At 46.7% G+C, this 17,557-nt stretch overlaps 1 protein-coding gene across 1 annotated transcript in view; it reads left to right on the top strand.

Annotated features, from left to right (window-relative positions):
• Nucleotides 1-2,492, top strand: part of DISP2 (dispatched RND transporter family member 2) — a 12,182-nt gene extending 9,690 nt beyond the window's left edge. Inside the window, exon 9 of the mRNA XM_029952559.1 lies at nucleotides 25-2,492. Within this exon, the coding sequence (XP_029808419.1) occupies nucleotides 25-2,242 (2,218 nt within the window). The 3' untranslated portion in view covers nucleotides 2,243-2,492. The remainder of the gene's footprint in view (nucleotides 1-24) is intronic.
• Nucleotides 2,493-17,557: the final 15,065 nt, after the last annotated feature.

Here is a 17,557-nt window from a genome sequence, read left to right on the forward strand (position 1 = left end):
GGCGCAGGGCCCGTGGGGCGGCAGTGCGCCCCGGCGGCTGGCGCTGGCGCTGCACCGGCGGCTCCGCGGCCTTCGGAGGGCGGTGGCTAGCACCTCGCGCCTGCTCTTCCAGCGCCTGCTGCCCTGTGGGGTCATCAAGTTCCGCTACATCTGGATCTGCTGGTTCGCCGCGCTGGCGGCAGGGGGCGCCTACATCGCTGGAGTCAGCCCCCGCCTGCGGCTGCCCACCCTGCCGCCGCCCCGAGGCCAGGTCTTCCGGCCTAGCCACCCCTTTGAGCGCTTCGACGCGGAGTACCGCCAGCAGTTCCTGTTTGAGCGGCTGCCCCAGGGAGAGGGCGGCCACATGCCCGTGGTTTTGGTGTGGGGCATCCTGCCTGTGGATACTGGCGACCCGCTGGACCCCCGCAGCAACAGTTCGCTGGTGAGTGACCCTGCCTTCTCTGCCAGCGGTCCCGAGGCCCAGCGCTGGCTGCTGGCACTCTGCCACGGAGCTCGAAATCAGAGTTTCTTTGGTGCCCAGCCGGAGGGCTGGCCCACGCTGTGCTTCATGGAGGCCCTCCAGCGCTGGGTGGAGAGCCCTGCTTGTGCCCGCCTGGGGCCTGGCCTCTGCTGTGGCCACTCAGGCTTCCCTTGGGCACCCCAGCTTTTTCTGCACTGCCTCAAGATGATGGCTCTGGAGCAAGTCCCCAACAGCACCCGTGACCTAGGACCCCGCTTCAATAGCCAGGGCGGCCTGGCCGCCCTGGTTCTGCAATTCCAGACTAACTTCCAGTACAGTCCAGACTACAGCCAAACGCACCACTTCTACACTGAAGTCAGCCACTGGCTGGCAGCGGAGCTGGGCAGGGCACCTCCCGGCCTCCACCGGGGCTGGTTTACCAGCCATCTGGAGCTGTACAGCCTGCAGCACAGCCTGAGCACAGAACCTGCTGTGGTGCTGGGCCTGGCTCTGGCGCTGGCCTTTGCTACACTGCTGCTGGGCACCTGGAATGTTCCACTTAGCCTGTTCTCCGTGGCGGCGGTGGCAGGCACCGTACTGCTTACCGTGGGGCTCCTCGTTCTACTCGAATGGCAGCTCAACACTGCCGAAGCCCTCTTTCTCTCTGCTTCCGTGGGCCTCTCAGTAGACTTCACTGTCAACTACTGCATCTCCTATCACCTGTGTCCACACCCAGACCGCCTGAGCCGTGTGGCCTTCTCGCTGCGCCAGACCAGCTGTGCCACGGCCGTGGGGGCCGCCGCCCTGTTTGCGGCCGGTGTGCTCATGCTGCCAGCCACAGTGTTGCTCTATCGCAAGCTGGGCATAGTCCTCATGATGGTCAAGTGCGTCAGCTGTGGCTTTGCCAGCTTCTTCTTCCAATCTCTCTGCTGTTTCTTTGGACCGGAGAAGAACTGTGGGCAGATCCTCTGGCCCTGTGCCCACCTGCCATGGGACGCTGGGACTGGGGAGCCTAGTGGGGAGAAGACAGGCCACCCACGATCAGGGCCGGTGGGAAAGACACCAGCATCCTGCTCAGAACAGTATGAGCTACAGCCCCTGGCACAGCGCCGGAGTCCCAGCTTTGACACCAGCACAGCCACTAGCAAACTGTCCCACCGGCCCTCGGTGCTCTCTGAGGATCTACAGCTGCATGATGGCCCCTGCTGCCCCCGGCCCCCCGCGGTCCCTGCCTCCCCAAGGGAGCTGTTCCTGGACCACCAGGCAGTCTTCAGCCAGTGCCCGGCCCTGCAGACCTCCTCCCCCTATAAGCAGGCTGGCCCCAGCCCCAAAACCCAAGCCAGGCAGGACTCCCAAGGGCAGAAGGCTGAGCCCGTGCAGGCCTCACCAGAAGCCTCAGCCCACCCTCCCAAGCCCAAGGCCGAGGAGCCTCCCGATTGTCTCTGCTCCTCAGCTAGCACCCTGGAGGGGCTCAGCGTCTCCGACGAGACGTGCCTAAGCACTTCTGAGCCCAGTGCCCGAGTACCAGATTCTGTGGGTGCCTCCCCAGAGGACCTGGATGAAACTGAGCAAACAGTACCTGAGCGGGGCCAGCTGAATGAGAAGCGAGACACCCTCTGGCTGGCACTGAGGGAGACCGTGTATGATCCGTCGCTGCCTGCCTCCCACCAGAGCAGCTTGTCCTGGAAGGGCCGTGGGGCACCAGGGGATGGCAGCCCTGTGGTGCTGCCCAACAGCCAGCCTGATCTGCCAGACGTTTGGCTACGCAGGCCCAGCACCCACACTTCAGGCTACAGTAGCTGAAAAGGCCCAGGGAGGCAGGACTGGGGCACGGAGCCTGTCAGAAGTGACAAGAGGGGGGCAGCCCCAGACTGGAGCCTGATAGTGTCTCCCCATATCAGCATGGAGAGGTCTCACCCTCCCCTCCAGCTGTGGATTTTAAACTCTGCCAGATGTTTCAGCCTTGGTCTAGACTGCTACTTACTCCCCACATCTGGAGGATTCTGTGGAGAGGGTCTTTGGAGAGAAATGTCAACCTCTCCTTGTAACTTGCTGAGGCCTCATTTGTCCGTATATGCCAACCAGGACCTCTGGAAGAGGGAAGGTCAGCTGTGTGGCTTCAGGTATCAGGGGGAGGCTGACTCAGCCTCCATGCCAAGCAAGACGAAGGGACTCAGTCCTTGGAATCCTCAGGCCACCTCACCAACCAGAAGAACCCTAGGGAACCTCAGCAGCCTCCAGGGCCTCACCTTTCAGGGGCTCTTTATCAGGACACTTCCTTCTCTTTGAGGAGCTTCTCTGGGCCAGAATTAAGTGAGGCCTCTTTCCTGAACAGCCCTACCTCTCCCAACCCCCCCATCAAGGCTGACCAGACATTTGCCAGGGCCCAGCAGAGAGGCTGCTGGGAATGAAGAGGGGGAATGAGGGCTGGTCAGCCTCAGAGTGTCTCTCAGTAAAAGGATGGGCCCTCATGGGGAGCTGCTCTGGCACAGGAAGTGTGCTCTCCCCTGTAAACAAACAAGAATCCTTTACATCCTGCATCTCTTAGTTTACGGAACATGCGCATACCCATTTTCTTCTTAGAGTCTCACCATTTCACTATGAGATACCCTGCTGTTAACCAAGTCCTTCTGTTGTGGAAAGTCAGGTTAAGTGATTGACCCACAGACACAGAGCTTGTACAGGGGGAGCAGCTTTCCTGGCTCACAGCCCCCTACAGTGTCCACTGTCGTGGCTCCCTGCCCCTGGGACAGTGGCTTGTGGCTAACCTGATCCTTCACCTCTGGCACCCTCTTACCACCTGCTTTCACAGATGTCTCTGAGTGCAACACTCCCTTCCCTCCACTCTTTAGGCCTCCATCTCCTGGAGAGCTATACTCTGCCCTGTGCTTCCCTTCAGATCCACTGGGAACCTATCAGCTATGGGGCATCTTGGCTGATCTGCTTCCCGGGTTCGGAGCCAAGGGCCTGCTTCTTCCATGGCTACAGGGTATGGAGAGCTCCTGTCAGGAGAGGCACTGAGGGTAGTAGAGGTTGAACAGAATTCAGTTAAGGCAGGACCCCAGGCCTGCCCTTTTTGGGAGTGTGTGAGTCTAGAGCTATTCCCCAGGACAGGGTTTCCAGCTTCCTAAGGATTTGTCTGTCTGGAGGCACTCAGCAGTCCAAAAGGTGACTCCTCCTCCCCAAAGAGTTCTCTCCGCAAGGTTGTTTTTTTCTTTAATTTTTTAATCTTTATTTATTATTGAGAGGCAGAGCATGAGCATGGGAGGGGCAGAGAGAGGGGGAGACAGAATCCAAAGAAGGCTCCACGCTTTGAACTGTCAGCACAGAGCCCGACACAGGGCTCGAACTCACAAACCACAAGATCATGACCTGAGCCGAAGTCAGACGCTTAACTGACTGAGCCACCCAGGAACCCCTCCGCAAGGTTTTTTAGCCCACATTAGAGCTGTGGCACTTGGAGCATATTTACTTGAACACCTATTCTCATATGGTACTACAAGGAGACAGAGGCATGGACGAAAAATCAAACATCTGCCCTCAAGAAGCCCACCCTCTAGCTGGGGAAACAGCTCACATATATTCACAGGCGCGGATGGGTCACTGACAGCCCTCTGCAGTGCATGCTGAGGGCCAAATGCTTGTCACCAATAGTATTGCTGGAGGTCACCTACCCAGAACTGGGTGATGAGGAAGGCTTCCAGGAGGCAAATAACTCAAGCCTGGGCTTCAGAAGTCCAAGTATGTCAGACTGGAAGGGACCTTAATGATCATTTATTCCAGCAGTTTTCTTTTCTTTTTTTAAAGTTTATTTATTTTTGAAAGAGAGAGAACAGAAGGTGGGGAGTGGCAGAGAGGGAGACACAGAATCTGAAGCAGGCTCAGGCTCCCAGCTGTCGGCGCAGAACCCGACATAGGGCTCGAATCCACAAACTACAAGACTGTGACCTGAGCTGAAGTTGGTTGCTTAACCAATTGAGTCACCCAGGTGCCCCAATTCCACCAGTTTTCAAGCTCTGTAGCATCGGGACCCTTTCTTCAAAGAATCCTTGTGTGAAAACACAGCATATAAAACAGATAACGGGCAGTGAGTCTAGTGGGTTCTGAGTGGGGGTATTCAGAGCCAACTGAGCCCCTCCTTTCTGCTGTGCCTCTCAGAGGAACCCTGGGGAACCCCTCAAGCTCCTAGAAGCTCCACAGTATGTAGCATGAAAACCACTGATCCAGGCCACCTTACAGATGAGTATCACAGACGGGAAAGGATTTTTCTAGGGCCAAACAGACAGTCTGTGACTGAGCTGGAGGCAACTCATGGAGTGTTTTTGGTCTTCTGTTTTCCCTATATTACTGAGACCTACCTCCCACCTCAAGTAGTCCAGAAGTGGAGCAGGAACCCAAATGACAACAGGAACTGTGGAAGAGAGAGAAGACCATGGGCAGGAATGACAGGATATGTCAGCTCCTTTGCAAAATAAGAAAATCAAACCCATTTGACCCCTGACATCAGGAAGAGAAGGCAGTGACTAGCTTGGATCTGTCCTCTGGGGAGGTCTGCTGGGACCACTCTACCTTCATGTCCAAGTGGAATTCCACTTGTCTGGCCTGGGACTGCCCATCAGGGTCTTGACTTCTCTACACCACGGATGTGTCCTTCTGATACCACACAGCCAGGCTGAGAGACCTCTGGTCTCATCTGGCACAATCGGCCAGAGGGAAGATGAGGTGAGCCCTTCCTCCTGAGCATAAGCAGAAGTCTGGCCTTGATTCAAAAGAGAGACCAGCATCTTAGTTGCTTCAAAGCCGCTCACCAAGGCTCTTCTACCCTGTATTGTGGGAGGGCAGCAGGGACTGGGACCAAAAAACCTGTTCCTCCACACCCTCTATTGTGTCTTGCAAGAACAGACATGGTGTCTAAGACTGGAGCTTCCAAACGTTGTCTGACTACAACCACTGAAATGTTAGAGAGAATACTGAGGGGGGGGGGCGGAGTTAGGGCAGGCATCAAGGATTTGGGCACACCTGAGGACCCTATTCGGGGATTTCTGGGTCCCATTCTTGCAGGTCACAGCCACAAAACCGTACAGGAAGGCAGATGAGCCAGAATAGCTAAGGTACTGGATCTGTTCTTTATATCCCCGGGCCCAAAAGACTGGAAGAACCCAGTGATGACCTAAAACATCACCTTACACCTAGAAGGGCCCATACCAACAGCAGGCAACCCACATCAATGGGTAATCCAGCTTGCCTCTCTACCCCCAACTTTGGAAAGCAAGATTTAAAGCATTTCCAATTTCCTTTGAGTTTCAGCAGACCTATTCACTTTATTATTATTATCAGTGGTTACAATGAGTATATGGCGTAGAAGCATGCTGTAAAGCAGAGGAAAACTAGTTAAAGCATTTATGTTTGCTCTGAAAAATCCAAGAAACAGTTTCTTAACACTGAGACACTCTAAAATAGAACTATGTTAATACCCATTTGGGACTTAAGTCATTTCTCCTATTTGTACCACAGATCCTTGAACTCACACTCAGAGTACGAGTATGTGTGCTGTATGTTTTTAAAATGTAACTTGGTATACTTTGTTACCATGGGAAAACCCATTCTTCTGTGGCTCTGGTGCTTTGTTGGCAAGGTTAGAGATTTATTTGACTGGCAGAATCCTAGATTTTACTGGCACATGGAATAACTGATACCATGATATTTAGGCAATATCCCAGCTTGAGCCTGATTCTGAAAGAGACATCTCATAAGAGATTTATAAGCCAAACTTCCTCAGCCCTCTCTAACTCATTCCATTCTTCTCCCAGTGCATGAAAGAACAGGGAGGGTATCAGGAAAGAAGATTCATTGGTTTACAGCCTCCACCCATTTGTCCAGAGAGTTTCTGGTTTCTATTTCCATGGTGGCCTTATCTCAGCCCTTGATAATACATGCAGGCAATGACAAGTTCTCTGACACCCCCATACCCTCCATCAAGGTTGCATTTTCTTGGGGAAAGAAAGAACAAGCATTCCTCACCCTTTCTACCCGCACCCTTGTTCCCAGGGACGACTATAACTCAAGGTCTGTAGGTGTTTATGCCTAAGGGAAGAAACTGTAACTCGGTTCAGTGGGAAGATGAGAAACAAAAGAAAGCCACTGTGTTCTATGTGAATGATTGGTTGTCCTATGCCTCTCTGTGCTGAAAAGCCCTGGAAGGACCTTGGTAAAGTTATAATCATTATCAGGTCTCTGTGTGATTATTCACATACCTCAACATAGGGGAAAGATCAGTATTTTACCAGATTCACAAACATCTAATAAGAGCTTCAGTGTTGCTAAAGAAAATCATGAGCTGGGCAGATTGATATAGATTTGAATTCATGACCATCAGCCTTCACTGGACCCTCAGCCCTGCCTACCTCGTTTCCATTCTAGTTACTAAGTTCCATCTTTTGAAATGGCCATTTAACACTTTCTCTTGTTTCCTCAAACATCTGATGCCCTTCACCTCCCTGTACCTCCACTTTCAGTGGACAAAAAACTAATTCTTCATAAAGAAACTGGAGGCATCAGGTAGAAATTTCCTCACCTCCATGGATCAAGTCCCCAACCTCCCCATCCCTGCTCCTGCTGGCTTCTCTCCCCATCCTTTCTATTACAACAAAGGAAGAAGTAATGGCCCCATCAATGGCTTCGCATGCTTTGCGTCAGTGGCCTTCAAACTGGGGCTTACATTGAACACTTTCTAGAAGGTAGGTAGGCAGATACTTTTAAGAGAATCAATTTTCAGAGCTTCCTCCTTCATATATTCCCTCTCCTCGTGTTGGTCAGCCTAAGAAGGAGCCTTAGGTCAATCTCCCTCTTGACCTCTACCTTCCCAGTTGACCCCTCACCTTTTGAATCATATTCTGGTACCTTGCTCTGCAATGTAAAAAACAAATGAAAGGACTATTTGAGATTGCTCTGCTTGAGGAAGTCCTTAAGAGAGCAAAACCTAAGATCTTTCATGAGAAATTTTGAAGGGGGCAACTTTGTAGCTCAATGCATGCCTTCCTCATTTAAGAATTCAAATTCAAGAGGGAGAGGTTGATACACGATGCATATTAACCCCATTTGTTTGAACTGAAAGACAGTATCAGACTCTTCTGAAATAAAGTCAGTCTGAATTGGCTGAGGGGTTTGACGAGGACTGTCTTGGCAAATAAGAATATATGGTGGACATTTTCCAAAAATGGGGTCGTTTAAATCTGCAACTCCATGGATTGAACAAAAATACACTTAGAGTACATACACAACTTTCCCTTTCAGACAAGATGACGTAGCAGAGACGAGATTGACCCTCCTTCCTAAAACAACCAGCTAAACAGAAAAACTATGAAACAACAGTTTTTAAGATGGTGGACATCAGACAACAAAGGACAGTGATCCCTGAGAGACAGAAAACAAACGAGGTGAGCCCTGTGATCACGTCAGCTACTACTTAAGAGTTTCCAGGACATCTTGCAGGGAGGGAGAACCCAGACAGGGCCATACAGACTCCCTTAGCTGAGGAGATAGCTCCGAGTTTGGGGCAACCCAAACTACAGTGCTCAGGACAGAGTGCCAGAGAGTATAAAGGTGCAGAGAGAGAATTCTGGAGATCTGCAAAGGGCCCCCCTCAAGTATTCAGCAGAGCCACTATCCCTTGTGTAAATGTGGGGAAACTGCTTGAGGCTAAGGAAAGAACCATTCAAAATGATTAGAGGGAACAAACAGTAGCCAATAGGCATAGAGGACTGGAGTAGTGCCTGCTCCCATCAGCCAGACTGGGAAACATCATAATTCCTGGAGCATTGGCTGGAGTTCTCCTAATGGTCTTGCCTCAATAGTGGGGACTCATTAGCCCTAGTCTATCTATTTATTTATTTTTTTAGCCCTACTTTAAACACTGCTCATCCCATCTTATATTTTTTTCCCACCTAATAGGTTTTAAAGCAAGACATGAAGGGATGAAACTGTTTCTAAGTAATGTAACTAACTGTATCCCAGAACAAACATCAAGAATATTTATAGAAATACAAAAATAACCATCAGCCAAAACCAAAATTTAGAGTGTCTGAGGTCTAATAAAAAAAATTACTAATCATGCAAAGAAAGAGAAACATATGACCCATAGTGAGGAGGAAAATCAATTGACACTTAGAACTAACACCTATGTGAAAATTAGCAAAGACATTATTATAGTTATATTCCATATGTTCATATATAAGTAGACACTTGGAATATATTTTTTTAAATATATAAAATTGAACTTCCAGAGCTGTCTGAGATAAAAAAGAAAATCACTGAATGGAATTAACAATAGTTTACACACTACAGAAAGAAGATTCATGAACTTGAAGACATGGTAATAATAATTGTCCAAAATGAAACACCAAAAGGAAAGATTTGTATAAATAAACAAAGAGCAGGGGCACCTGGGTGGCTCAGTTAGTTAAACATCCAACTCTTGATCTCAGCTCAGGTCTTGATCCTAGGGTCGAGTTCAAGCCCTGCATTGGGTTCTGGGCTGGGCGTGAAGCCTCCTTCAAAAAAAGAAAAAGAAATTACTAAAGAGCTACACAGCATAAAATAGGTAGAAAGTTGGTCCTTTACAAATATTTAAAATCATGAAAAAATGTAGGCATCAACTAAAAATGGGTGAGGGTACACTGTTTTTTAAAATTATTTGTGGAGATGGGGGAACAACAACAAAAAAGATTTTGAAAACACTACTCCAGATTCCATCTTCCTTCCCCCTTTTGGTATGACTCTCCTCCTTTGATCATCTCTTCTCTCCCTGAAGCATCCTTTTCTTCCTGTCAACTGGCTTTTTCCCATGAGCACACGTATCCACTAGTAGCTGCATCTCTGAGAAAACCCTCCCTTGACCCCCACAACCCGCCTCCAGTTACTGCCCAGCTGCTCTACTCCATTCATAAATTCTTTACTGTCTACACCTGCCACCCCTGCTTCCTCATCTCTCATGTACTCTTTAACCTACTTCAGTGTGGCTTCCACTCAGACCTACCTCCCCACCAGAGTTCCTTTTGCTATACTTGCCAATGACTTTTTTTTTTTTTTACCAATTCTGTTCTTTTTTTTTTAATAGTTTATTGTCAAGTTGGTTTCCATAGAACACCCAGTGCTCATCCCAACAAGTGCCCTGCTCCATGCCCACCATCCATTTTCCCCTCTCCCCCACCCCCATCAACCCTCAGTTTGTTCTCAGTATTTAAAAGTCTCTCATGGTTATTTTCAATAGTTTACCAGTCCCTCCTTTGTCAGTTTACCACTTCCTTCTCTTGGCTTCTAAAACACTACCCTCTTTTTGTTGTCTTGTCACCTCTCTGGCACCTCTTTATCAGATTTCCTGGCTGGCACCTTATCATTGCAACTTTTAAATGCTGCTATCCCTATCCTTGGCCCTAAGGCTCTCTGTATACTTCTTCCCTTGCTGATCTCATTCAACATCTCAGCTTTTTTTTTTAATATGTATTTATTTTTGAGAGACAGAGGGTGAGCAAGGGAGGGGCAGAGAGAGAGAGGGAGACACAGACTCTGAAGCAGGTTCCAGGCTCCAAGATGTCAGCACAGAGCCTGACTCGGGGCTCAAACTCGTGATCTGCCAGCTTGCAACCTGAGCTGAAGTCGGACACTCAGACAGCTGAGCCACCCAGGCATGCCCTGTCTTCCCCCCCCCCCCCCCAAATATATCCATATACTCATGACTCCTAAGAGTCTATCTATCTCCAACCCAGACTCTTCTGGGCTCAGAGCCTATTTCAAACTGCCTACTTGACAGTTCCACTTGAATGTCTGAGAGGCATTGCAAGTTTACCATGTTCAAAACTAAGCTCTCAAGCTCCCAGCAACACAAAATAGTGACTCTGTCCACAGTTATTCAAGCCTGGGAATTATCCTTAAGCTCTCCCTCTCCTCTCCCCCTCCTTCCCCCACATCCAGTCCAACACTGAGTCCTGAGATTCTAACCTCCAAAAGCTGTCTTAAATGTGTCTTCTCCTTTCCATCCTTGTGGTGACTAAATGGGGTCTCTGCCCTGGACAGTCAATAAGCCTCCTTTAACAGAGCAATACTGATAGGTGCACAGTGCACAACGAGCTTTAAAAACTGACAAGAGACAGAAAACTAGCCAAAATGACAAAACAAAAGAACTCGCCCCTGAAGAATCTCCAGGAAGAAGTCGCAGCCACGTAACTGCTCAAAACAGATCTAAACAACATAACTGAACAAGAATTTAAAACACTTGTCATAAAATTAATCACTGGGCTTGAAAAAAAAAATCAGAGAAGCTACTGATACAATGACTAGGGACTTTGAAAATAGGTGTGACGAGTTTTAAAAGGCTATAAATGAGGTGAATAATAAAATGGAGGCGGCCACCTCAAGGATTGAAGAGGCAGAGAGAAGAATAGGTGAATTAGAAGACACAGTTATAGCAAAAGAGGAAGCCGGAAAAAAAAAAAAGAGAGAGAGAGAGAGAGAAATTGATCCAGGAGCAGGAAAGGAGAATCCGAGACCTGAGTGATACAATCAAACGGAACAACATCCATATCATAGGAATTCCTGAAGAAGAAGAAAGAGAGAGAAGTCCTGAAGGGGAACTAAACCAAATTATAACTGAGAATTTCCTAAATCTGGGGAAAGAAATAGACATTCAAATTCAAGAGGCACAAAGAACCCCCTTAAGACGTAATTTGAATCAACCTTCAACATGACATATCATAGTGAAACTGGCAAAATATAAAGATAAAGAGAGAATTCTGAAAGCAGCTAGGGATAAAAGGGCCCATTATCCATCATGATCACGTGGGATTCATTCCTGGGTTACGGGGCTGGTTCAATATTCGCAAATCCATCAATGTGATACAGGACATTAACAAAAGAAAGGATAAAAACTATATGATCCTGTCAATAGATGCAGAAAAAGCATTTGACAGAATACAGCACCCTTTCTTAATAAAAACCCATGAGAAAGTCGGAATAGAAGGAACTTACTGAAACATTATTAAAGCAGTTTATGAAAAGCCCACAGTTAATATCATCCTCAATGGGGAAAAACAGAGATTTCCCCCTGAGATCAGGAACACAATAGGGGTGTCCACTGTCACCTCTGTTGTTTAACATAGTGCTGGAAGTCCTAGCATCAGCAATCAGACAACAAAAGGAAATAAAAGGCATCAGAATTGGCAAAGGAGAAGTCAAACTTTCACTTTTCGCAGATGACATGATACTCTACGTGGAAAACCCGGCAGACTCCACCAGAAGCCTTCTAAAACTGATCAATGAATTCAGTAAAGTTGCAGGGTACAAAATCAATGTACAGAAATCAGTTGCATTTCTATACACCAATAATGAAGCAGCGGTAAGAGAAATCAAGAAACTGATCCCATTCACGATTGCACGAAAAACCATAAAATACCTAGGAGTAAACCTAACCGAGGATGTAAAAGACCTATATGATGAAAACTATAGAAAACTTATGAAAGAGATTGAAGAAGATACCAAGAAATGGAAAAACATTCCCTGTTCATGGATCGGAAGAATAAACATTGTTAAAATGTCATTAGTACCCAAAGCAATCTACACATTCAATGCAATCCCCATCAAAATTGCACCAACATTCTTCTCAAAGCTAGAACAAACTATCCTAAAAATCGTATGAACCACACAAGATCCCGAATAGCCAAAGTAATATTGAAGAAGAAAACCAAAATAGGAGGCATCACAATCCCAGACTTTAGCCTCTATTACAAAGCTGTCATCATCAAGACAGTATGGTATTGGCACAAAAACAGACACATAGACAAACGGAATAGAATAGAGAACCCAGAACTGGGCCACAAATGTATGGCCAATTAATTTTTGACAAAGCAAGAAAGAGTATCTGATGGAAAAAAAACAGCCTCTTTAGCAGGTGACACTGGGAGAATTGGACAGCAACATGCAAAAGAATGAAACTAGACCACTTTCTTACACCATACACAAAAATAAACTCAAAATGGCTGAAGGACCTGAATGTGAGACAGGAAACCATCAAAACCCTCGAGGAGACAGTAGGAAACAACCTCCTTGACCTCAACTGCAGTGATTTCCTACTCGACACATCTCCAAAGGCAAGGAAAATGAAAGCAAAAATGAACTATTGGGACCTCATAAGATAATAAGCTTCTGCACTGCAAAGGAAACAATCAAGAAAACTAATAGGCAACTGACAAAATGGGAACAGATAGTTGCAAATGACTTATCAGATAAAGGGCTAGTATCCAAAATCTACAAGGAACTCACCAAACTCCACACCTGAAAAACAAATAACCCAGTGAAGAAATGGGCAGTAGACATGAACAGACACTTCTCTAAAGAGGACATCCAGATGGCCAACAGGCACATGAAATGATGCTCAACATCACTCATCATCAGGGAAACACAAATCAAAACCACACTGAGAAACCACCTCACACCAGTCAGAGTGGCTAAAATGAACCAATCAAGAGACTATAGATGCTGGCGAGGATGTGGAGAAACGGGCACCTTCCTACACTGTTGGTGGGAATGTAAACTACTGCAGCCACTCTGGAAAACAGTGTGGAGGTTCCTCAAAGAATTATCAGTAGAACTGCCCTATGACCCAGCAATAGCACTTCTAGGGATTTACCCAAGGGATACAGAAGTGCTGATGCATAGAGGCACATGTACCCCAATGTTCATAGCGTCACTGTCAACAATAGCCAAATCATGGGAAAAGCCTAATATACATCACCTGATGAGTGGACCAAGAAGATGTGGTATATATACACAATGGAGTACTACATGGCAATGGCAATGAGAAAGAATGAAATATGGCCATTTGTAGGAAAGTGGATGGACCTTGAGGGTGTCATGCTAAGCGAAATAAGTCAGGCAGGGAAGGACAGATACCATATGTTTGCACTCATAGGTCTAACAGGAAAACAGGAGAAACCTAATGGAGGACCAGGGGGAGGGGAAGAGGGAAAGAGAGTTGGGGAGAGAGAGGGATGCAAAACTTGAGAGACTATTGAATGCTGAAAATGAACTGAGGGTTGAAGGGGAATGGGGAGGGGGGAAAAGAGGTGGTGGTGACGGAGGAGGGCACTTGTGGGGAAGAGCACTGGGTGTTGTATGGAAACCAATTTGACAATAAACTATTTAAAAATAATAATAATAATAAATAAATAAATAAAAATTAAAAAGGCCCACATACAGAAGAAAAATGGGGTCTCTGTCTGATCAGATGAGGCCAGTCGTATGGGCAGTGAAAGTGATGAAGCTTAGAGGTGATGGTGGGTTCATGTGGTCCAGAGCCGATGACCAAGAAAGAATTCTTGAAGTTATCTTTGGTGCAAAAAGGTGATTTTATGAAGGCACAGGAACAGGAGCCATGGGCAGGAAGAGCTGCACTGGGGTCCTGACTGGTAACTCATTACATTATCTCTCCGGCTTTATCTGTACCACTTTCCTCCCCTACATCAGCCTCATTTAGTCAATCTTGCTTTGGGATTTTGCATTTGTATCCCCCCTCCACAGTCCCCCCACCATTGTTCATCAGATTAACTCCCACTCATTTTTCATTAATCAAACATCACCTTAGGTATCTGCCCTCGCTATCCTATTTCAATCAAGTTTCCCTGGATTTCTCTCTCATAGTGATTTATAAAATGTTGGGGTTCAGAGCCAGTGGCCAAGAAAGAACTCTTGAGACATCTTCAGTGCAAAAAGGTGGTTTTATTACAGCCTGGAGACAAGATTTGTTGCAGAAAGAGCTGCACTGAGGTTGTGAGGAGTGGCCGATTATAGACTTTCAAGTTGGGAGCAGGTTAGGGATAACACGAGCCTCCAAGGTATTTTGAAAACCATGGAGGTTTCCAGGATTCTGAGCCTAGGATTGTAAGGAAAAGGTCATTTATTACTGGTTAGTAAAATCTGTCATGAGACCCTTCAGATGTATATCAGTGGGCCCTATAGTTGGAGGATGATTGCTAATATACATTTGGTGTGGGGAAAGATTAAGGAAGCATCCAAAGAAATTTTTAGACGTTAGAGTAGACATACAGGATCTTAGAGGTTAGGTACTGTTAAGCTAAGATTGCCCTTTGCCCTTAGCAAATATCATCATTGAGGCAGCTGAGTTCATAGAGGAAGGTCATCTGCTATTTCAAGGACTTGTCAATGGGCTGTATGTAGGCAGTGAGGAAATTTAATTTTTCATTTGCCTTTGTTTTCCATACCATTTAATTTGGATCCTTGAATCTTTAAGGTTGGTGAGGGTGGAATGTCTCTCTTCTTCGATAACTTCTTCCTGCTGAATGAGGGTTGTAGAGATGTCCCTATCTGTGGGTCAACATTGGTCAGCTGGGGGCTTATATATGTTGGAGCTACAAAAGGCAGAGGCACCTGAACCCAAGGGAGACTGCACGTACACATCTTCCCAAGTGGAAAGTATCATCTGTTGGCTTGAGGTTATGGCAGTGAAGGGGTCTCAGCACCAGGTGGAGAGACCTGGGAGAAAACAACAAAACATGATTAGGATAACAAAAAGAAAACAGAAGACCAAACAAGAATTCTTTGATAGTTGACAAAAATCCTCTTCTAGTCCAGAAGTTTAACTAATTATTATTAAAGGAAAGAGGGGCACCTGGGTGGCTCAGTCGGTTAAGTCTCCGGCTTCGGCTCAGGTCAGATCTCACGTTCGTGGGTTCGAGCCCCGCGTCAGGCTCTGTGCTGACAGCTAGCTCAGAGCCTGGAGCCTGCTTCTGGTTCTGTCTCCTTCTCTCTCTGCCTCTCCCCCTCTCATGCTCTGTCTCTCTCTGCATCAAAAATAAATAAAACATTAAAAAAAATTTAAAGGAAAGAGAGGGATCATGTAAGGCACCAATTCGAGTATTCATGTTAGCTAGAAACTCAGCAATATTTTTTGCGGCCATCTGGAATGTACATGCAGCATACTGTTTCTATGAGAGCCCAGGTTCCACCTTGTGCAGCACTTAAAACATCTAAGACCATTCAGCTTTGTAAAACTGTTTTATACATTTGTGTCACTTCAGTATTTAACGGGGGAAGTGCTATTCTAAGTGTCATTTTTTGGACTCTGTATTTATTGAGAGTTTCCATGTACCAAATGACATCCTCCAGTCCCGAAGAGGGAACAAAGATGTTTTATTGGTCATACCAATAAAACACAAAACATGTCCACTGTTGTTTTGAATTTGGAAGGTTGGCTGGGTTGGTCATGGTTTTTTTTTTTTTTTTTAATGTTTTATTTATTTTTGATACAGAGAGAGACAGAGCATGAGAGGGGGAGGGGTAGAGAGAGGAGACACAGAACTGGAAGCAGGCTCCAGGCTCTGAGCTAGCTGGCAGCACAGAGCCTGACGTGGGGCTCGAACCCATGAACGTGAGATCTGACCTGAGCTGAAGTCGGAGGCTTAACCGACTGAGCCACCCAGGCGCCCCTGGTCATGGTTTTAATAGTGTGTCTATGCATCCAGGCCCCGAGTGCAGCAGCCTCTCCAGCCCGGGGGAAGCCATGGCCATAAGTCAGGGCTGAACAGCCATTGGGTCCCGTTAGGAGCCAGTTCAGCCAGCCTTGCCCTGAGGTCAGGATATCAGGGGCCATTGGGTTTTGGAGGGCCACCTTTCCAGATCCTGGATGCCAGACCAAATGTAAATAGCGATTAATATTTTAAGGTCCGAACTATTTGTGGAGTTATCTGTGCACAAAAAGATAATTTGTTGTCATTTTGTAGGGACCAGGGGAGTCCAAATCTAGGGACAATTTCTCTTAGCAAGGTTCTTGTCATCTCAGTGGTCTTTCTTTACTCAAATGAGTGACCTGGGATAAACCTGTATTACCTTCCATTGGTTATTTTTGGGTATAAAGATTTTTCCCTCCTTATTATACAAGCCAGTCTTTGAACGTCTTTGTTCCTGCACTATATGAATTTCTTGGTCTGAAGAGACTGGAGTTATGGGCCTTATCAGAGTTAAGGCTGGTATAAGACCTACTGTTTGTTTATTTTGTGCCGCCTACTCGGCTGCACAATCTGCCAAATTATTTCCTTTAGATTCTAAGGTCATATCCTTTTGATGTCCTTTGAGGTGAATCATAGCTCGCCCCTTAGGTAGGTGTACAACCTCAAGAAGAGTAATGATTTGGGGCTCACATTTGATTGGGAGTTATGGATTGATTATAATCCCCTTTTCTTCCAAATTGCTTTGTGGGCATGTAGAACTAAGAAAGCATATGTAGAGTCAGTATAGATATTAATTTTGAGTCCCTTTGCCAATTATAAAGCACAAGTGAGTGCTATTAATTCTGCTTTTTGGACAGATATTTGCTGGAAGGACTTTGGCCTCAGCAGTCTGAGTTAGACTGATATTAGCATACCCAGCTTTTCTTGTCCCCTTCTTCATGAAACTACTGCCATCAGTAAACCAAGTGTCATCTGCATTTTCAGTAGGAGAATAATTTAAGTCCAATTGGCTAGAATAAACAAGATCAATAATCTCTAGGCACTCATGTTATTTTTTTAATTTAAAAAAATTTTTAAATGTTTTTTATTATTTTTGAGAGACAGAGAGAGGCAGTGCGAGCAGGGAGGGTCAGAGAGAGAGGGAAACACAGAATCCAAAGCAAGCTCCAGGCTCTGAGCTAGCTGTCAGCACAGAGCCCAATGCAAGGCTGGAACCCACGAACCGCAAGATCATGACCTGAGCTGAAGCTGGAAGCTTAACCAACTGAGCCACCCAGGCTCCCCATGTTATTTTTTTTTTAATGCTTATTTATTTTTGAGAGACAGAGAAAGGCAGAGTGTGAGTGGGGGAGGGGCAGAGAGCGAAGGAGACACAGAACTGAAGCAGGATCCGATCTCTAAGCTGTCAGCACAGAGCCCAATGCGGGGCTCAAACTCACATGCTGTGAGATCATGACCTGAGCCAAAGTTGGTCGCCCAACAGACTGAGCCACCCAGATTTCCCAATTTTTATTTTATTTTTTAATGTTTATTTTAGGGAGAGAGGGAAAGAGAATGGGGAGGAACAGAGAGAGAGGGAGACACAGAATCTGAAGGGGGTGGG

Source organism: Suricata suricatta, chromosome 9 (genome assembly GCF_006229205.1).
Source record: "Suricata suricatta isolate VVHF042 chromosome 9, meerkat_22Aug2017_6uvM2_HiC, whole genome shotgun sequence".
Classification (NCBI taxonomy): Eukaryota; Metazoa; Chordata; class Mammalia; order Carnivora; family Herpestidae; genus Suricata; species Suricata suricatta.